Source organism: Syzygium oleosum, unplaced genomic scaffold (assembly GCF_021117445.2).
Source record: "Syzygium oleosum isolate NSW1041296 unplaced genomic scaffold, Sole_v2.1 Sole_v2.16, whole genome shotgun sequence".
Lineage (NCBI taxonomy): Eukaryota > Viridiplantae > Streptophyta > Magnoliopsida > Myrtales > Myrtaceae > Syzygium > Syzygium oleosum.
The window spans coordinates 8,508,300-8,530,757 of record NW_026607500.1 but is presented as its reverse complement, the minus strand read 5'-3'; the positions used below and the strand labels follow the sequence as shown (position 1 = coordinate 8,530,757).

The window sequence follows — 22,458 nt, the reverse complement described above, 5'->3', positions numbered from 1 at the left end:
GAAGAATAGATGATTTTGAATTTTTTTTGAGAAGGTGGTGGAGGGAAAAATTTTAAATTTTTAGTAATTTTCCTCCCCTACCCTTTAATTTTCTTCAATTTCCCCCCACCCCCCAAAGAAGCAATGGAACCTGAGTCGAGTGAAGCCAACACAAAAGCCAATCTTTAGCCTGATATGCAGCAGATCAGACGAAACTGCTTTGAAGTTTCCAAATGAAGTACACCATATTTTTCCCGATAGATCATCTTGAACTCGCAAAGTTTCGACTACATTCGACCCGCCTTGTTTTCCTTCGACTTTAGTCGGAGAAACCCTTAGTTAGAATCCTTTAATCGATGGATTATACGAGTTATGTCACCCGCATATGCGAACCTAAACATAACGAAAAGAGACGGAAAAAACCAGAACCTTACTTGGACGCTGCACGTACGATCCACGTCCCCTCTCTGTCTCTCCTCTTTCTCCCCCTCACATCTGCACTGCAGCGCTTCTGCGTCATGGAACCATGATTGCTGTGAACGTGGTACAGTCGTTTCCGAAACAGTTGGGAAAGCTTGGATGAGCCGTTCCTTTCGGCGAGGGGCACTGGGGTTTCCGTCTTCGTGATAGTTCACGGCTTGAAGTGATGTGGACGGGATGCTTCACTGCATGGCTTTTCCACATCTTTAGGAAATCTGAGCTTTGCATGAGAAGAGCGAGGCAACAATTTTGCACAGTTTCCTTTCTCGTGTACCCCGAGCGCTCGTACATCCGGGATTCACGGACGTTAGGGGGAATTCCTATCGTCCCCAAATGCGAATTTGGGAAAATGATGAGTCTTCTACATTGTGTTTGATATTGGGTTGGCTTCTTTATACATTACATAGTAGCTCTCCCTATGTAATGGAGCTTGTTTCAAATGATACTAAGTATCCCACGTCACGAATGGTGATACTTCACTTGTCTTTAATGATGTCACAAAGTATGGTTCACGAAATAATGACCCTACATACAAAAATGATGTCGGGAGCGCATAACAGTTCAAAAGTTTAAATCAGTTCTTAATCAATTAGAATATATATTAACTGTTTCATGTCGTACAAATTCTACATTTTGAGACTATCAAACATAAGTGCAACTTAAGAAGTACTATTCTAATCGATTAGATCACTCAAGCATGCAATGATTCCAAGCAGTCAATGGCAGCTTTATCCTACTAGAATTTGCTCACAAAAACCCTAGTAGTGGCCAAGATCTTGAACTTAATGTCCGGTACTTTCTTTAGCGGGAAACCTGACAATTAGCAAGGAGGTATTGGATATGGGATGTAGAAGCATTTGGTCTTCGTCTCCCTTTTGCGTCGCCATAACACACAAGAGGCTTCTCTATTCAGCAAAGGCACGTGCAGCAACAGTAGTTTAATGAACGAGCCTTTCATCGCGATGGAAACCTTGCATGCTCCTTTCTTGAACATGGACCATACCCTATTCCGAGAAGAGAGAGAGAGAGAGAGAGAGAGAGAGAGAGAGAGAGAGAGAGAGAGAGAGAGAGAGAGAGAGAGAGAGAGAGAGAGAGAGAGAGATGAATTTGATGGTGCAACACGCTACACACTTTGCTCAAACACTTCTCCTTTTCGGATCACATGAGGTCGACAAACATACAAAGAGAGCTAGCAAAATTGGAGTATTTACAACAAGAACCGAATGTTGCAAGAAAAGGGCCAACAAAAAAAGGGCAAAGGAAAAAAAGAAGAAGAAAAGATATCCTCAAACCTAAGTGAAGAATAAATACAAACTTGCCAAACCCTAGCTTGACTCCGGCGTTGACCCATAAAACATAGCTTCTTCTTCTTCTTCTTTTCTTTTGCCCTTTTTTAGGAAGGTCAAGTTATTTTCTTCTGTTTTTTTTTCCTTTTATATTTTTGGGGTCGGTCGATCATGGTTTTTGGAGGTGGATAATGTGGCAATTATGCATATCTTGGTTGCTTTCCTCGATGCTTGATCTCCACTGATCGGCGATGTCTCCAGCGATCTTGATTGCATCGCAGCCGGTCCCAAGGATGCCTCTCCTCGTGAATCCGACGGTGTACAACCCATCACCCCCTTTCCAACCATTCGGAAATGGTGTCTTGGGCATGCCTTCTTTGGAGAAGGAATCAACCCCCTGAGCAAAAATAAGATTTGATTACATCAATTGACTTTGAACATTACAAAATTACATAACTAAAAAATCTCGAGACAACGTGATATTACTCATTCGATTTTGGTGCCAAATGATGAGGACAAAAATACCATTCAGGTTATCTATTCTTCATTAATTATCTTGACTTAATTAATCCCCTCAAGTTGGTTAACTAATGCATCGACTACATTTTGCTTAGCCCTAACAAGCAAATTACACGTCAAAAAGGCCTCCCACAGATTCGGCGATTGGGACGGGATCGAATTCGAGACCTCCACGTGCTATGGTGTTGTAGATCCACTTAGTCAAAAGTTGAGGATATCATGCCAGTGCGGTGCTCGCAATGGGTGAAACGAAGATTTTTGGGTCAATTTTTGCTTGTTAGCCATAAGAAGCAACACTAATTGCCACCCCAAATTATACGTTAATCGACATAAAGCAAGATGCAAGATACATTGCATAATCACAATGGGGGAAACAAAGATTCTCGGGTCAATCTTGCTTGCTAGCCGTAAGAAGCAACCCTAATTACCACCCCTAGTCAAATGTCAAATCACCACTAAGCAAGATACAAGAACCATCACAAATCACAATGGTTAATCTTTGCTTGTTAGCCATAAGAAGCAACATCACCTTTACCACCCGCAATTAAATGTTAATCATCATAATACAAGATACAAGAGACATCACAAATCCCAGTCCCGGAACATTTTTGGCTTACACTAGAAAAATGATGTCAAAAAATAAAAATCGAGTTGAATTTAAATTAAAAGGGGCCTTCTAGGCTATGATTCTGCGAATATGCGCACACTGAATAATACGATGTCATCATTAGACCAAAATAAAATAAAATGAAATAATCGATGTCATGATAGTAACGTATCATGGCGGAGGCACAGAGAATACATTTTTGTCATCCTACAAGAAAGATCCTACAACAAAGGGAATTTTAACCCAAGCAAAAGTCCCAAGCCCTAATTTATTTGTCATTTTCTCTATTCTTTTTCTCTTTTTTTTTTGCATGGAGAAAGGGAGAGATCTGGAGGTCTCTCCTTCCGCTTTGCATGTCTCCACGCGAAGAAAGTGACATGTGATGCATAATAAGATAGAACTAAAAACTAACCAAAACTTTGTAAGTATTCACAAATAAATAAAATAAATGAATGAATGAATGAAATCTGCCTCACCTTGAGCCAACTAGTGACATTGCTCTTGTACCCAGTTGCCAGGATTATGGAATCAAACTCCTCCTCTTGCCCATCCAAAAACTTAGCCCCATTCTTGGTTATCTTCTTCACTCCTTCCATCACCTAAGAAAAGAAAATAAACCCTAAATTGAATCAGCACTCTCTACTCATGCCATCAGTGTAAATAGTTACATGGAAAGGCTCGGCTAGTAACTTTGAGTGCGCTTAATTACCTTGATTTTGCCGGACTTTATCTGCGAGAGGGCGCCGACGTCGAGGACGGGGGTCTTTCCGGTGATGTTCTTGAGCTCGAGCGGCCCGGTCTTGGGCCGCCGGAGGCCCAATTGGTCGGTGTTGCCCAAGGTGACGTTGGCGATTAGGAGGAGGATCTTGTCCACCAATCTTAGAGGGAGCCATTTGAACAGTGCCATGGCCACTCCGAATGTTGAGAACCCAAGCATTTCTCTGGGCAGAACATGTACCTGTAATCAGCAGGAACAAGCATGGTCAATATCATCCCACCAAAAGTAGATTGATGACGAATAAGATTACATTTTGAAGCATCCCAGATGACAGAATCAGGAGAAAAATTAATGACTCTTTTTCTTTTATGGGGGAAGAAAGGAGGAGGAGGAGAAGAAGTAGAATCCATATGGGTCAGCGGTCAAGGGAATTAAGTGATGAAATGACAAAAAGAGATTATGTGTATTTAATTGAGACTATGAGGAGAGAGAGTTGGAGAGGACTTTACAGTGTTGCGAACCACCATGTGAGGAGTGGCATTGTGCCTGCAGAGGTCCAAGCTGACCTCCATGCCTGAATTGCCGCAGCCCACCACCAAGACCCGCTGGCCCCTGAACTCCGACCCCGACTTGTACCCGCTCGTGTGGACGACCCGCCCCTGGAAACGCTCGAGCCCGGCCACGTCCGGCGTCGCCGGCTCGGCATTCTCCCCCGTGGCCACCACTAGCCACCTCGAGCTGCACTCGAGCCCCTCCCGAGTCCGGACCCTCCACAACCCGCGAGACTCGTCGAACTCGGCCCTCTGGACCGTCTGATTGAAGATGGGCCTGATCTCGAAGTGGGAAGCGTAGGACTCCAGGTAGGAGACGAACTGGTGCTTCGTCGGGTACTTCGGGAAGTTTTGAGGGAAGCGGAGGAGCGGGAGCTCGCAGAACTGCTTGGGCAGGTGGAGCTTGAGGCGATCGTAGGTCTTGTTTTGCCAGAGGGAGGCGATGCAGTCGCTCCTCTCCAGGATAAGGGAAGGGACTCCTCGCTCGGAGAGGCAGGCCGAGACGGCGAGGCCGGAGGGCCCTGCACCGATGATGATGGGCCCGTTCACGAGCATAGGCTCGTCCGTTCTTCGCTCGTCTTCCAGTTCTTGGTCTCCGCAAGAACCCGAACCCATGTTTGGTCTCTTTAACAAGAAAACCAAGAAATGGAGGAGGAAGGTGAAGTGAGAAAGAGAGAGAGAGAGAGAGAGAGAGAGAGGACTCTATTCAGTGGCTTTCTTTTATGCTTCCCCTGTTTCTTGGTTCTGCAATGCTCTGTTTCTTTGATGGGGAAGTCTTGGAGTGGGATGAAGTGGGCATTTAAAGAGAAGACGAGAGATAGAGAGAGAGAGAGAGACTCTGTGAGAATCTTAGGGGGGGTGGTGGTGGCCTTGGTCTGTGAGCAAAGAGGGATAAATGCCAGGGAGAAAAGCAGGGGAGAAAACAGAGTGCGTTTATGAGAAGTGAGAGGTGGGTGAGAAAGAGCGAGCTCCCTCTCTCTGTTTTCCTTCTGGTTTTTCGAAATGGCAGTTAATTTGCGCCAGAGAGAGAGAGAGAAGAGGGTGTTAATGGAGGCGTGAAGGTTAAGGAAAAGGATTTGGTGCTCTTCCTCAAGGCCCTTCTTCTCTCTCCGTCTACAGGGGTCTTACTTTGGTAGACTGTTGTGGTAGACAATGGGCAAAATAGAGGAGATATAAATACATTTATTTGGCTACACTGCTATGATTTTCTTTTCACTTTTTTTTCTTTTTTGGGTGTGGGATAATTTTTTCTTTCAAAAAAATAAAAGATGGGTCGTGCATATCCTCCATAAAGCTGTATATCATCATGCTCAAATTGGGAGCAGATATTGCCTTTAGGTCTATTGAAATGATATCCATGATTACTATATGGAATTACAACTTCATCACCTGCCACCTTTGCATGGTGAGACCACAAGCCTCTAATGATCAGCTCTTGTCACGAAAATTAGGCTTGCCCTAGTAACCCCATCCATCCCATCAAGAAAAGCCTAAGTGGGAGATGATTAGTGACTCTATTTTGTTCGATTTGATAATGACAAACACCTGATCTTGACTTGAATAATGATGACTTTATTGACAGAGAAAAATATTCTTTTCAAAAAAGAGAGAATGTACTGACCTAAGCAAAATTTTAAAATATTTCATTTCGATTTTCTTTTAAATCTCGAGATTACCGAAATGTAAAATTTATAAACGGTATTCTCTCACTTGAAAAGATATAGGGAAAATCATAAGCGTAAAAATCTTGATTTGAATAATAATTGTCGGAGAAAAATGCCCTTTTAAAGAAGATGCACTCCCCTACAAGAATGCAGGAAAGTGAACGGAAGTATGAAGAACAGATTAAATCCTAAAACAAAACATAAATACCGCAATCTAAAATGGATCGAAAATGGAAACTCATATAGAAATACAACGTTATATTTTGGAAATTGGAATATAGATCTTCAAGCTCCGATGCCATGTAATGTTGATTGCGCAACTTATGGGTGGCGCTGTTGGAGCGCGCACTCTTCCTCTCGCAAAAGGTTGAGTGTTCGAATCCCGGGCGCCGCAGGGTGACTTAACCGGTGGCACGTGTGTGGTGGCTAGCACGTGTCGCCCTCAGGGTTTACTCCCCGGCTGTCGGCCGTGCGGGGGTTCCCTGGGTTACCAAAAAAAAAAAAAAAAAGTTAGAGCAAAAGGTCGCGTGTTCCAACTTCTAGAACCATTGCTCTTTTTACATTAAAATTATTGTTTGCACTTTTTTAAGGATTAGGTCAATCTTAACCTATGCTTGAAACGAGTGTGTTTGTCTACATGAATACTAAGTGGCTGCATTTGGTCGACCGGATAAAAGCCAGGATATGATATGTTTTATCCTATCCTGTGTTTGGTGGTGGTCCAGGATAGGATAAGGTCGGATATAGACCGAATATAGCCCGGATAAAAAAATCCGAGGGGGGTGGGATAGACTTGGATAGGATTTCTAATGTCTATTTTTTCAGAAACCCTACGCTCCACTCGCCGTCATCTTCATCCCCACACCTTGTGTGCTTTCACCAAAAAAATTTCTCGGCTTTTTTTCCTTCACCGACTCTTCTAGACCCGTGAATAGCAAAAAAAAAAAAAAATTATCCTATCCGACTTTAAATCCGTAGTCCACCAAACAGTGGATAGGATATGAAGAAATCCTAGGATTTCTTATCCTATCCTATCCAGTCCTATCCTGTTTAGAAATCCGAACGACCAAACGCAGTTAGAACTCACATAGATCATCTCCAAAACTTCCTTTAGGCTCCAATTTTTTTTGTCATACGGCTCCATTTATTTTGCCAAAAATGAATGATTTGAAAAATATTTTCCTAAAACGATCACTTGTATCGCTTGAATAATTAGTCAATGAAAAATATTTTCATTATCAATAACAATTTATGTTTAAATATTTTCATGGATAATGAATATTTTTTGTAAAGCGACACAAAAGATCATTGTTTAGGAAAATATTTTTGAAATCATTTATTTATGTTTCAAATCATTGTTTGGTTGATTTTTTTCAGGTGGAAGAGAGAAGACAAAGATATAGTTGTTTTTCCAAGTTAAGGTTGAGAAAATGAAATGTGTCGATGGTCACAAGCTGTTCTAAGGAATAAACGAAGTAGAATTTGGCAAATGTATGTTCAAAAGGGCACCGCAAGAGCGTTTTGGATGTTATATCCATGCAGACCGGCACGTCGTTTGCATTGCTGGATGGACGGAGCGGCGGGGAGGCGATGCGGTTGCGCGGTGGAAAATGGTCGCCCCATGGCCAGCTAGAAAATTACCGAGCGTCGCCGGAGCTCGCAGGACGCAATCAGCATCACCATTTCCGTTCGCTCACATCAATTTCCAGGTGCGAAGTTGAAAGCAAACAAGGAAGCTCGTGATCTCGGAGAAGCCATCCATCCCACTGAGGTGCATAAGGTTGTCGGGGACCCAAAGATGTTGAGTGCGCATGCAACAATGATGGTAACACATTGGCTCACAACTTATCACTTTAAACTTACGTTTGGAGATCGATCCAACTCGCGAAGTCATATATCTGATACCATAGCCGATTGTCGACTACCTCATGCCACCTCACCTCGCCGGAAAAGAGAAAAAAACCCTTGAAATTCTTTTTCCACGGTGGATCATACACGAGAGTTTAGTTTAAAACCAAAAAGGATCTCAATTCAAATCCAAAAATACATATAGAAGAGAGGCAAAGTTGGAGGAACATCCTTCTTTCCATGTGGAAATTGACAGTCCAAGAAGCAATCATGACTACACGTCCCAAGGGGCAAAGGCCACCGTCCCATGTACCAAAGAAGTGGGCTACATCGTTCACAAAAATGGGTTAATCAAACATTTTGAGGAGGGCCAAAAAAAACAAAGGCCAGTATTTATATTTATTTGGTTATTTTGTTTATATATTAATTTGGCCCATTAGGCTCCCCATACGCGCAACCAGAATATTCTGTCGTGGAGACCGAAGGATCAACTTCCCAATCATTTCCATTGTTATCCCTGTTTCCCACCTCCATACACGCTTTAATTTCCTTTTCATTAGATTAATTCTGGGTGCGGCATTTTCACGATCTCTGCTTGGATACTTAGAATTATTTTAGTAGCCGACGACGGAGAGGGAATCGAGTGGCTGTTCCTTCGATGACGTTTGGTCGCGAGGGAAACGAAGCATGATATGTTTGAATCGGGCCGGATAAGAGAGGGTGTAGGGCATATCCTAACTTATTGAGATTAAAGGAATTTGACCGGCGAAAACCACTGCTGCAAAGCCGTAACGTAGGGTAGTAAGTCGAAAGAGTTAGAGATCGGAGCTAGAGTTAACAAACCAACATTCTTCGATCGGTCTAAAGCTAGAAAGAGGGCAAAGTGTAGTTGCCTGTTCGATAACATTTGGTCATGAGTATCTTGCCTTGCTTCGAATTCTATGATCAAGGTCTTCACTTCACTCCCTGGCAGCGAAAGAATGAGGATGGCTACTTTACTCTTTAAGCGAGTTCCTCGACAACAATGTATTCGTATCGTCTCCACCCCCGCAACAAAGCGAATTCAACGATGAGGAGGCACCACGACTCGATGATTGGGAGGAATTGCAGAGGTGGATGCTGGAATCTAGTCCCTGCCACAACCCTACTCTTGAAGAAAATCCTACCGCAACTTGGCACCGGCTTCGCGGAGAAGAACGTTCGGTGTTTGGAAGACATTCTAGCTCGGGATTGGTGACAATCGTGTCCAAAAGGTCATTTGCATGATATGTGGCATTGTTTAAATGGCAAATCAACAAGGGCTAGGGCGAGCTTTTCAAGTAGAACGCCGCATGCCAGAAGTCGGTTCAAGTATGAGAAGGCGATGTATAAACAAGAGCTTGCATATTTTGATCTTGTTGGCGAGCAACCATCTGGCTTCGCCAAAGATAGCCGCTTGGTCCATTTGCAGAAAGCTCTACAACCTCAGTTCAAGCTCGTTTTGCATACAACAAACATAAGAAACTACAAGTCGTTGTACAAAGAGAAAGGTCGCGTTGGTGCATCTGCTATTGATTAGTAATTCTTTAGCCTCTTTAATTTCTATTTTATGGGCTAACCGTAGGAAATACGCAAACTAAATTAACACCGTCCATCGAGACAATGAGAAATTAGAATTATTTTACTAAGCGCTCACATTTATGAAGTTAACATTGTTGCGTGATTCTCGAAATGTGGCTGCCAAAAATATGAGAGTTGTCAATGAATTTGGTATCTCCAATAAAATCATCAGCATCACGCTAGATAATGCCAATGCCCGTTTGCAATGGGATTTTCTTCCATGTGCTATTGGCTAGTTTTGTGTTTGTGCCCAACATACGTGGGTGGGTTTTACTATATTAGATCCACCCCACTGAGGCATCAAGAGTTGGAGGTGCTGTACATGACAAAGTGATGGCAACTTGAAAAATTCCCTCCGGACAAAAGAGCGAGGTAGAGATCAACGTAAAAGATGTTGAAGAAGACATGTGAGGAGATGGGTTTACTGACACTCAACTACACCTCTCATAGTGGAAGTGCCAGTCTTCCCGCTGTTGAGACAACAAAATGGAAGGACTGTTGAAGTCTTTAGGGACTCCTTGCAGGTTTTTGGCGATGCAGATGCTTTGACCGCCAGGATTATCAGTCAAACAGTCGAGCCATTCCGATTCTATAAATGAGTCGATTGAATTGGCGAACAAAGAGGGTAATCCCTCCTTCAACAAAGCAGTAGTGACCATAAGAATAAGAGACATGTTTTCTTTTCCCCTTTCCCTAATAGGATCAATCTTTGGTAAACATGTCTTGCAAACTCAAGATGTTTAGTGATGCACTTTAGAGTCCGGATAAGTTAGGAGTGAGCACCGGACCCGAGCATGGTTAGCCCATGTTTGATTTTTCAAAATTTAATTTAATTTTTGATGACAATAATTGAAATAGTTAAAAACATTAATTGAGGAAAATTCATTGACAAAGCCCATTTAATTATATATCGAAATACAAGTACATCTTCAACTAATCTGATAAAAAATAATACATAGGGGTGCCTTTACAATGATTATACAAAAATTACATCAAATAAAATAATTAATAAATTTGGTGTCTTCGGGGCCAAGTTCCTCAAATCATGATACAATGTCGTCGTTGTCCTGCTATATTGGGGATGTTCCTCTTGGGTCAATTCTTGCAAAAAACCAATAATGCCCTACAATAGCCATTTGTATAATTTTGTAGACAAGCCAAACCTCGCATCTTCCAAGATTCGATGGCTAGAACTGAATGTGGATTCTGACAGTACTGTCGACGCCGATGGGGTCAGTAAGTCACGAGCCATGGTGGAAAAAATTGAAAAACTAGTGGCTCCTCTTCCATCATTTCAGAATGCAGACGTTGTCTTCGCCAACCCCATCATTGTATTTGGAATATGTATGCTCCCAAATACGTCTCGAATTCATTGGTAGATGAAGATGAAGACCTAGAGAAAAGTTATGTAATGTTTGTCTTCTTACAAAGCAAAGACCATATAGATATGCGGGCACTGCTAGATGAGGGCGCCGTCTCTGTTTGTGGCATGTAACTTGTCATGTCGATTTGATTGGCGTATAGAGTTTACATATTGCGGAGCCAACTCATCACCATTGCCAATATGGTCCAGTTCAACCTCCTCACTCAGTCCCAAATGTTTGTGATATGGAACAAGAAGAGTTTCAAACCCCAACTTGAACCTGTGACCCAAGACAGTGGATACAAAATATGCAGGCGAGATGTCCTTGTAAAATTGAAGCACAACTATCGATATGGTATCATTTTAGCCCTATATGATCTAACGGCTCTTATTGTGTTTGAACTCTCGACATAGTTCATAGATGAGGTCCGTGCAGTAATTTCTCCCATGTATAGCACAACGAATGTCCTCTTATTTCCTCTGTAACAAAAACGAAATTTAAAAGTTCGTAATTAGCAGAGTACGTAGGATGGCAATAATAAGAAGAATTCTGTCCTGATTTTATAATAGGAACAGGCAAGGTCATAAATCATTTCGTCATACCAGATTAATCACGTTTCAAAATCACTAGGACTTAATTTAAACTCCAGGAAGAAACATACGAAGCCAACATATCACTAGTACGTTGTAAATGCATGCTTGGCTTTACTCATGCATTGGCGGTATAATTGACCCTATTTAATATTCCTTGCGGTCCATATTAAAATATGATTAGTAAACGATATACAACTAAGTTCAGATATCTCATGCATGCATCGTGCGTTGTTCACTGTTCTTCCTCTAGCGAAACGAAATAAACAAACGGAAGTTCCAGCTGATGAGTTTTTGTTGTGTAATGCCATATTCGTTGCAAGTACCAGCTCCATCAGATCTTTAGGGAATCTTGTTTTGTTAAGTTCTCCGGCTCGAACATGCAAGAACCCAAGGAACACTGGAGAGACGAGAAAGAACAGACAAGCCAGCAGTCGACGAAATTAAGAACGAGTAGAACATCTTGCCGAAATGACCTAGTCAATGGACGTATTATGATATCTGAGGGATACGAAACAACCACGATGATAAATGATATGCCTGGGCATAGGGGACCTAGGAAGTAGGAACCCTAAGAGAGAGAGAGAGAGAGATAGAGAGAGGGACAGTAGCTAGGGTTAGAAGAAAACAGGAAGATCTAAGGTCAAGATCTCCATGGAATATATAGACAGACACTTAGTTGGTGACCATTCAATTTTGGGAGCAATAATATGGGGCGCTTTTTGTTTGTACTTGCTTTCGTTTATCATTTTCCAACTTTCACTGCTCAAGAACATTGGTTTGTCAACTCAACTAAGGGTTTCCATGTTCAAGTTGACTCTTCGTGTGATGCTCTTTTCTTATTTTTTCCTCCCTAGAAGACTCTTTTGGTACCTCCGGTAAGGTGGTTTTTCGCCGAAATTTAATCGACGATAAATCGATCTTTTATCGAAATTCGTTGTTCAATTTTTATCAGATAGAGATGAGTTTTGTAGAGACTCGAATAGGAGTATAGAAGGATCACAAGGAGTGATAATAATATTCTGTCGGATTTTAATCAACGATAGGACAATGACTAAAGAACACTCCGTCGGAATTTAATTGATAACGAGAGATCTTGAGACTACTGGTAAGAACAAGAAATTAAAGATATTGAAAACTTGAATTGATGAAAGATAACATGCTTTTGTCATGATTGTCAAGGGGCTTACAATAAACACATAATCCTCTACAGATGATTACATACAACGGTTATTAAATTCAAACTAATAAATATCTCCCTAGTACCTACAAAAAGTTACATTATCTACAAGAAGTTACTCCACAGTTTCCTTTTTATTAAGATACATATCTGAGTTATGTTAGAAAAAAGTCCCACATCAGAGAGTTGGTGTAGTACGGAGCAGTTAATTTATCATAGTTGGCCCATAACTCATAGCCTTAAGTTTTTGAGTGAAGGTGGGTCCAACTGGATATGTTGACAGGCTCGGACTTTGGCTCCCTCTTGCGATCTCTCTGAGTATAGGTATTGGGCTTCTGCCGCGCGTTCCCAACAAATGGTATCATGGCTTTTGCTATAATGGTATCATAGCAAATGGCATATTGGTGGGCCCCCAATCTATTATGGTGTTTGATGAATAATCTCAACAAATGGTATCATAACCGATGATAAATTGGTGGGTCCCCAATCTACTCTAGTGATTGGTGAATATCTCAAGAAAGTAATTTGGTAACCAACGCTCTTTCCAGGTGATGGGCGTTGTGGTATAGCAATGCGAGCCCGATGACATACTTCATGTTCGATTTGGAGAAAGAGAATAGGGATTAAGCTGGGCATTGTTGGAGATTCAATTTGAAAAATCACCTGAATTAAGGGAGAGAGGACTTAACACTAAGCTCACACGTAAGGGGAGATTGTTGAGATACACGTGTGAGTTATGTTATAAAAAAAGTTATTTATGGGAGAATTGGTGTGGTATGGAACAATTAATATATCCTAGTTAACTTATAATTTATTAGCTTAAGTTTTTAAATGAATGTTGGTCCAGCTGGATACGTTGATTGGCTTGGACTTAGGCTTTCTCTTAGCGATCTCTCCGGATCAAGATATCAGGCTTCTGCTGCGCACTCCAACAAATGGTATCAGGACTTCTGCTATGCGCTCCCGACATCATTATCTAGTAACACTTATGTATAATAATCTACAACAATCCTAAAATAGCGGCAATACAAATAACCAACCAACTCATGTCGATTACTTACTATTGATATCGATGACTTCGTTAATCAACTTCAAGGTTCTCATCAACATCTTTCACGTTGTGTGATGTCGATGACTTCACCGGCGTAATAGTCGATTCTCTTCAAGTTATAGATAATTTTATTTATAAATTACCAAACTTTGATCTCATCGACTAAATCTATCTCCGTCGATAATAACCAAAGGTTGATAACTTTTTAGCGTAAACATATGCTCTCCCTTTTAAAAGAATCGAATGATTCATTGATCATTCAATTCTTTGAAATTAGATAGTCAGTTATCATTGTGTATCCCCTCGCCATTGGAAAATTTTATTTTCCCTTATTGAATTGTCTCTTGAATTGTTTTTTCTGTAAACAATTCTATTAAACTTTGTTTATAGCTTCATGAATGATGCCACTTACAATATTTTTGTTTACTAAATCTTGTTTACTTCAAATTACTAGGCCTTCAGTTAATTTAATTAGGCAATCTTTAGGATTTTGTCCGATTTAACAATATCGAACGAGTAAACTTGAATGTCTTTAGTCCTTTCCATTGTTGCATCTTTTATTTTGCCAGGCTTTAAGAATCGATAAACATAAGGCTTGTTGAGCACCACTTTTGCCACGACAATTGTAATATATTCATTTTAATTAGATACATCCTTTGACTAAGATTTTTTCACAAAAGTCATGTTTTGTGTAAAGTCTTCATGTGGCCTCTATCTCTGTCTTAAGTAGTTATTCATACATAGACACTCTTGTTGCCAATTAAAATGAATTGGCAAAATCTTGACCTTTGAATCTTTCTCTAAGATTGAATTTCAATCTATTGAAAGCTAAATTTGTGAATTTTTTCACTGAGAGAGCGAAGTAAGTCTTATATTTCTAACCTTTTTTAATAGAGCAACAAATTAATTGGTTTAGTCATTATTGTATTGATGGAGTACGACTAAATCAGCAATCGATATTTCAAGTGCCGTTCTATGAAATTGAGAATGGAAGTACCTTTCAATCTGTGCCCAATTACACACCGAATTAGGTAGTAAAATATCCGAGTCAATGGAAATAATTCGAGTCTTAAAAACTCATTTGCCTTGACCTAATCATGATTTAAAAATATTACATTTTATTCATAAATTTCAAAAAATTAACTTGACTACGTGGGTCCAGGATCAAGAAAGAAATATCCGGCGCAAACTTACGCGAGTTAAAGAGTATGTTTTATTTACACTTTAAATTGAGTAAAATTTTTTTTTGCTTACATATATTATTCAGATTTTAAAATATTATTACAAAATTGTATGAGAATCCGCGTATCGAAAAATTCAACTGGCATAAAAGGAAAATCAAACTTGCAAAAATTTCGATTAAATAAATAAATAAAATATAGAAAAATCAGTTAAAATTTGCCCAACTAACAAAAAAAAAATCGTCTTATTTTCTAGACCTTCGAAATGATTAAAAACGACCTGCAAACTTGGCGTTTAATCGTCCTAAAAACACGTTAACCCCTTGAATTGATCCCCGCGATCATATGTAGGGGTGAGCAACTTGGACCGCCCAAACCGGGACCGGACCAGACCGACGGGTTTGGTCCGGTTCTCGGGACTATCGGTCCGGTTCCCGGTTCCTAAAAGCCGAACCGGTTTCCGGGCGGTCTGGTTCCCGGTTCCAAAGGGGAACCGGACCGACTATTTAATATATATTTTTGTTATTTTTTTCTTTAAAAAATTAATAAAATGTGAACTAAACTCTAAGTGAACTTCATTATCATAAATTCATTGATAAAAATTAGTAAAATGTGAATTAAACCCTAAGTGAACTTCATTGACATAAATTCATTGACAAAAATTAGTAAAATGTGAACCAAACCTTAAGTGTTTAACCAAAAAAAAAAAACTAAACTCTAAGTGACCGGTTTCATTGGACCGGACCGGATCGGCGATCCAGTCCGGTTCCCGGTCCTAGAACCAACCGGTCCGGTCCACGGTTCCTAAAATTGGGAACCGGTTCTCTAGGTCCGGTTCCCGGTTCCACCTTGGAACCGGACCGGACCGGGAACCGATCACCCCTAGTCATATGGGATTGATCTTGACTTTGACCAGAGAGTAGTGAGGAAACGACGGTCGCGATTTGACGTCTGAGGGCACCATCGTTGTAAGGACCCAGGGTCTACACTGTGTAATATTGTCCGCTTTGGGCCCACTGACCCTCACGGCTTTAAAACGCGTTACACAGAATAGAGAACCTAAGCCTTATAAACTAGCCCAGGACTCCCCCCCTAAGCGATGTGGGACAAGAGACATGCCCCCCCTTGCCATCCTAGAAGCCTGCCAGGAACCGCTCCTTGTCCAGGCCCTCTGGCCCCGGCTATCACTCCCCGCCCTCGTCGGACCGGGTCGTTACATTCTCCCCTCCTTCGAGCACAGCGTCCTCGCTGTGGCCTCACACGCGGTCGGGAGTCGGCTCTGATACCATTTGTAAGGACCTGGGGTCTACACTGTGTAATATTGTCCGTTTTGGCCCCACTGACCCTTACGGCTTTAAAACGCGTTGTCTGGGGTAGGGCCCCAACCCAATCCATCCCAGTCCAATATTGTCCTCTTTGGGGATCACACACCCCTCAAGACTTTGTTCTCAGCACGCAGCGGAAGCTCATGTGAAACGCGTTACACGGAGTAGAGAACCCAAGCCTTACCAGTTTAGTGACCACGTTGAACAAATTAAAAGTTTAAATAATATTGCATACTGGGCTAAAGTTTATGGAATATTTGTTTCATTTTCCCTAATGGTTGAAACAAATAAAAATTTAGGTAGATATTAGTTACCATGAAGTGCGTGGTTTTGGAATAGTCATTTATATTACTTTAAAAACTAAGGTTAATATCACGAAAAATCTCAAATCGGTACACATGTGATAAATTTACTATAAATTAATTTTTTTACCACGAAAAACCCTAAACTGGTACACCTGTGACAAATTTATCCAAAACTAATTTTTTGACCACCAAAAACCAAAAATCGGTACATTTGCGACAAATTTACCCTTTGATAGTTTCCATTAAGTTGGATTAATACAAAAGAAAAATCACAAACTTAGGATAAAACCCCAAACCGATACATCATCAACTGTCACGTGTCATCCAACTCAGTAATCTGACAGTATAATTTAACAAAAACTAATAGAGGGTAAATTTGTCACAGGTATACTGGCCTAGGGTTTTTTATTGTCAAAAAATTAGTTTAAGATAAATTTGTCATATGTGTATTGATTTGGGATTTCTCGTGATAATAACCCTTAAAAATATTCATCTTTCTATTTCAAACAAGTTATTTTCTTTATTTACATTCCTTTTCAATTTTCAGTGCGTTAAGATGTGTTGGAATTCACTGCCAAGTGCTAAACTCGATAGACGAGAGATTGTGATATTCAATGTAACTGTTCTCCTCGTGTTCTGTGATTAATACAGTGAAAATTCAAACTTACTTTTAAATCAAGGGTATGCTTAACGAGTGCTTCGTTGCACTCGTCGACAATATCATATGTTTTTTATGTTACAAAATCCTTTCATCATATGTGGTGAGATAACTTATGCCTTTAAAATTTCTCGTGTTCCGTTAGTGAGAATCTATAGTTTGTTGGTTATTAGACTTTATGTGATACGAAGTAATGTTTCTTGCTCATGATAAGTGATAGAGGCTAAACGACTTCTTAGTTTGTATATAATACGCACCAAGGAGGTTTAAGTAGGACATAGTGTAACTCATCCATAATCACACTTTTTTATTTTCTTGTTGATGATGTGATTAAATTTTCAAGTTTATTTTGGTATAGTTTTCGTGCGCCGGACTAAATCCGCCTCATTTTGTGTTCCGTCAGAAGCAGATAATTCACGTTAGAACTCGAGGGATCAAAAAGAATTACTTCCTCGTGCCTTTTTCTTTTCTTTTGGCTTAAAGGAAAAGATTGTTTGTATTACTTACAAAAAAATAAATAAATAAAATATGTTTTCATCGACCACAAAAGTATTTAGACATAAATTGTTATTGATAATAAAAATATTTCAATTGACTGATTATTTCAAGCGATATAAGCAATCATTTTTAGGAAAATATTTTTTAAATTGTTAATTTTTTATGAAACAAACAGAACCTTAAGCATATTTGTATGCGATACGAGAGATAAATTTTAGAAAAATATTTTCCAAATAATTTATTTTCCGTGAATCAAACAAACTCTAAAGATGACAGGGTCCACTTTTTTTTTTATATATATCGCGCATGCATGCTAGTTTTCTTTTACAAAATGATACTGACATTGGATAATATATATGATACCATTAACAATGTCCTAAAGTCATTGTTCCCACTGTCGGATCAGAGATGTTCGAAAGGACTATGATGCAATGGGCCTCATCCAATGGGTATTATAAGTGACAGAACCGTTAACTCACGGAATTGTAAAAACTTAGGAAAATGACAATGAAAGTGTTAAAACTTTTCGAACAATCACTTGAGTACAGCATCGGCGAAAAAATGATCACTTAATTGTCTCCAACAACGTACTCTAACAAAGAATCCTACGTTACCTTTTTAATGTATTTTAAAGTCTGATGTGACTCTTTGGAAAAAAAATTTGAAGGTCAACGTAAAACCTCATATTGATTCACTATATTTATGAGGCGGGATTTGTCAAGATGACAACTTGTCCTTGCACAACCGTGCAAGTTCTCAATCTCCACCTCCTCTATATCTCTGTCCCATGCCTTACGTAGATATTTTGTCATCCCTACTTCTGCGATGCTCAGGTTTTCTCCTAAAAATTGATGTGTAAAGTTAAATTTCAAATTCTAACTCTTTTGACATCTCACCCAAAAGTTTAAACAAGGAAGCCTGGTACTTCATCCTGAAGAGATTACCGAGAGTGAACCCAATTCCATACCCATTAATAATATCCAGTTAAATTTATCTCAAAGCAAGTTTAAGCTCTTCACCACACAACTTCTATGTGAGACTGTTTCGCCTAACACTCTTCCACTTGTATCTCAATGATCTCTGCCTCATTTGCGAGCTTCTTGTGTGTACCTCGTCTAAGAAGGTCGCTAATGAGGAGTTCAAGTCCAAAATCATCGAATTATTCAGTTGCGCTCATCTTCGTTCGAAAGCTAAGTCAATTAGTTACATTAATTGCTCCTCATCACATTGATTCTCACATGTGGGACTCTTTCGCTTACTAGCCTCGTATGCGCAGGCATACCTCAACGACCAACATAAGCATAAGGTTATGATAACTGTGTACATAAGATGCGGGGTATTCTCTAAAATCCTCTCTCCCGTGAGAATTAGAATGGAAAGGAGAAAAGCAAGCGGAGTACTTATCTTGCACATAGAATCAATGGCCAGAAATGACGTTTGAATCCACACATGAAATGAACTGTTAGTTAGGGAATGAAGAAGCAAAATATAAGTTTAACTTACATCATATGAGGAAAATCAACCTAAGAAACTTAAGTCCTTAGTGTATAGGCAAGCGATGCAAAATAATCTTCTAAGACCAACATGCGTGATGCCATAAACATGTACAGAGCTCAGGAGCACTGGTGCAACTGCAGATCTCCAGACAAAGTTGAACAAGCTCTAGGGTTTTCTGAAGCTCTAGGGTTTCTGGTGCTCCTTGTTCCAGCTAGCTTTAATGGAGAACGTGCAGAACCCTAGCCTACGACAAGCCCCTAGGGTTAGGGTTCGTGGTTATTCAGAGGGAGTGATCATGAGGGCGTGATGGTAACGTGCGATTCTTGAAGGCCGAGGCCCCACCGCTTGATCTGAGGAATATTTTCTGGAGTCCCCCATGAGGGAGAATATACTTCGTATTTTTTCAACTAATCAAAGGGTCATGATTGGATTTACCCATCGCGTCTTCCTCGTCGTCGTCCACTGGCTCCCGGAGTCGTGATGATTGCTGGGGGGTTTCTTCCGTGGCCTGCGCCTTAGTAGTGGGTCGTTGTCAGGCTTCAAGGGGGCCTGTTTTCTTTGCCGACGTCTCCTTGCATTTTGCTGTTGCGCTTTCGGAGTTTCGTTCGATTCCATCATCACTGTGTCGTGACGGAAAAAGCAGTCTCCTTCGTCATTGCAAGTTGCGCAAAAGGCGAGTCACGCTCAAGAAAAGCAACCTGTCCGGAGATTCGGCAACCTATCTTTTTCCTCTTCTTGTTCTCGAAAGGGAGACAATGGAGAGATTCCGAAACTACCCAACAGGTGATTTCATGTAGGGGTCATACCGAATCGACCAGTTCACAAGAAGTCAAGATTAGGTTCGATAGTTACTCGAAAGCAGGCAGAAATCAACGTGCTTGGATTTGAGTTGAGTTACTCAAGTATATTGTCGAGTCCAGCTCGAAATTGTTGATACTCGGTTCGATAACATATAGCATATGTACCTGCGAACTCCCACATAAAAAGCAAATGAAGATGGTTTGAGCTTATTTAGCTCCAGCTCAAGTTTGGATTCATTTTTAACTTCACTTTGATCAAGTCGAGCTTGAATATTTCAACAATTTTATTTGAGCTGCTTTCGGGTAGCAAATTTAAGCCTCGATCAAGTGCAAGACGAGTTTCAAGCACTTGAACATGTGAGTCGACTCGAGCTTGATCTTGACATTGTATCAGCTTGATTCGACTTATGTGGACTTTTGCCTGTTTCCACAATCACGGCACTTTTGTTCTTATGTGGACTCTCTTTTTTTTTTTTTTTAAGGGGAGGGAATTGTATCTGTATTAGAATTCTGATGAACAGGGTACAAAAGTCAGGAATTTTATCATGTGTTAAGAAGCCTGGGTTGTTGAAATTAAGATAGGAACGGTATCTCCAAATTTTCCATGGCCCGTCGAATTTCATTTTTTCTTATAGGGAAAGTGTAATTAACGAAGTAGAAAAGGGAAGAAGGAAAATTAAAAACAAGTGTGGAATTATATCAAGCAAAAAATGAACGCGAAGTTCAAAAGAATTATTTCAGGATATTACGTGTATATTCTGAATATGCACTTTCGGCTATATAATTTTACTTTTAAACTTTTGAGATGGTTTTTCCGTTTCGACATTCTCAAAGTGCTTTTGGATAAACTCATTGAAATATTTTCTTGAGGAAAAATAGGATACTGCCATATAAACGTAATTTGATAGGATAAATTTCTCTTGCTGTTTTTGGGAGAAATGGGCCTGGAAAAAGCGACAATCAAGACTCATTTCCTCGAAAAGTCCCTTCTACCAAACAAGGCCTTATTATACGAACGTTAATTCTACATAATACCACTACCGTCAGTACATTAAAAGTTCTAAAGTTTCTTCTAATTTCTTAACAGGTGCTCACGAGACACTCGTTTAAAAAAAAAATTATTTTGTCACTTGTCTTTCGCGAGATAATGAGTTCGATTCACGCCGTGAGTGAACGTCTGAACAACTCATATTATGTCCCTAACTATGATGTATCTCGTGTGGAGAGAATTTCTGACCATTGGTATTTCGATGGAGCTGTAATGACGAGTTCGCCAACTTAGAACCTTCAAGTAACGAGTAGTGAAATTAGCTATAACTCAAACCGAGCACTCCGTATCGTGTGCTTGACTCTTATGGTAATGCCCCAAGGGGGTTGTGAAGGAAAAAACTAACATGAAGTGCTAGATATGCATCCCACGCTAAGAACAACAACAAAAGAGAACCGGTTAAAAAATGGTATAATTGAGGACCCCGACCAGAGAAAGTCCGTGCAGTCTTCGTTCGAAGCAAGCAAGTTGAGGTCGCTCTACTTAATAGACAAGGCTCATTCCGTACTCAATTTACGAGCTTAGCATATCGCGCGTAACAAATCCTTATTAAGCAATTCCCTTTTAAGGAGAGCCAGCTCACGGCCAGATGCGCGCGCTCGTGGAAGCCTCCAATCATACCGTGCCGGGATCTAGACTACGATCTTCGATCAGTATGCTCCGGACAACTATCGAGCTCCTGCCTTTTGTTCCATGATCGATAGGAGCTCGATGCGAAATATGTTGTGACTAGGCAAAGGGTGCATCAATGCTTCAACGGATGTTAATGTCCAGAGTACATAAATTGGGTCCATGATTGTTGATGCTGCTCGAGTAGCTGGTGAATGGGGCCTTACTCCAATCTAAGAACAGCACACATGCCTATCTTACTTACAGCATCAAGCGTCGTGAATTCCTCCCTTATTTTCCTTCTAATGAAACTATTTCGATAGCACTTGACGTTTCGCGATCGGTCAGGTGGACCGGAAAAGAAAAAACCCCCCGGACCAAGAGAAGACCCGCTTGGTTCTCGAGCAGACCGCCGCGACGCGATAGCGAGGCTCGTTCGCCGTGACCAGCGGGCGGCCCGAGTCGAGACCGTGCCGGGGTCTTCGAGAGAGCGAGTCGGGGGGATCCAGTGTCGGGGCCAGCTAGCTTCACCCAAGCCCACCCGCGGAGGGAACAGGGTCGATGGGCCGAGCCCAATCGGCAGGTACTCGAGATCGCCATTGGGCCGCTCGTGCACGGCCCATTGGGCCGATCGTGCGCGAATGGGCCCGAGGCTCGTCCAAATCCTCGAAAAGATGCGGGGGGCCCCACATGGGCCCCTACCTGGGCAGCAGCCACGTGGCGTTGGACCACCTCCCTGTACTGATTTTCTCGAAAAGGAAAAATGGAAAACTTGTACTAAATTGGAAAAAACGAAGAAGAAACGTACCAACTGTACTGAAACGAAACTGGGGAACTAGCAAAAGTACGTGTTGTATGTAGCAACGGTTTCGTTTGTACACCTTGTACTACAACGTTCGCTAGATATATCATTGAACGCACCAAAAAAAACAAGAAAAAAAAAAAAATCTATGTTCCTCTTCCGTTTCCAAGAATGATTATGATATTTCGTGGTTAAAAATAATTGGAGATTTTTTCCGACATGAAGGCGAGAATATTTCATTCGGAGGATCAATACCCGATTGATTCGATTAGGTAAAGATCGATGAGACGATTGTTCGA

At 40.8% G+C, this 22,458-nt stretch overlaps 1 protein-coding gene across 1 annotated transcript; it reads right to left on the bottom strand.

The window, feature by feature from the left end:
* Window positions 1-1,590: 1,590 nt before the first annotated feature.
* On the bottom strand, window positions 1,591-5,178 carry LOC115686241 (probable indole-3-pyruvate monooxygenase YUCCA4). Its single transcript, XM_030611465.2, has 4 exons — window positions 4,099-5,178; window positions 3,581-3,829; window positions 3,348-3,470; window positions 1,591-2,142 (listed from the first exon to the last, which is right to left on the bottom strand). Exons 1-4 carry the CDS (start codon window positions 4,753-4,755, stop codon window positions 1,915-1,917), a joined length of 1,257 nt encoding a protein of 418 aa, XP_030467325.1. The 5' UTR covers window positions 4,756-5,178; the 3' UTR covers window positions 1,591-1,914.
* Window positions 5,179-22,458: the final 17,280 nt, after the last annotated feature.

Bases quoted from the DNA above. Each gene is read 5' to 3' on its own strand.
- LOC115686241 (XM_030611465.2), bottom strand. From the start codon at position 4,755: ATGGGTTCGGGTTCTTGCGGAGACCAAGAACTGGAAGACGAGCGAAGA. The intron at 3,830-4,098 runs GTAAAGTCCTCT...TGCTGATTACAG, and splicing joins ACATGGTGGTTCGCAACACT to GTACATGTTCTGCCCAGAGA. The intron at 3,471-3,580 runs GTAATTAAGCGC...TTCTTTTCTTAG, and splicing joins TAAAGTCCGGCAAAATCAAG to GTGATGGAAGGAGTGAAGAA.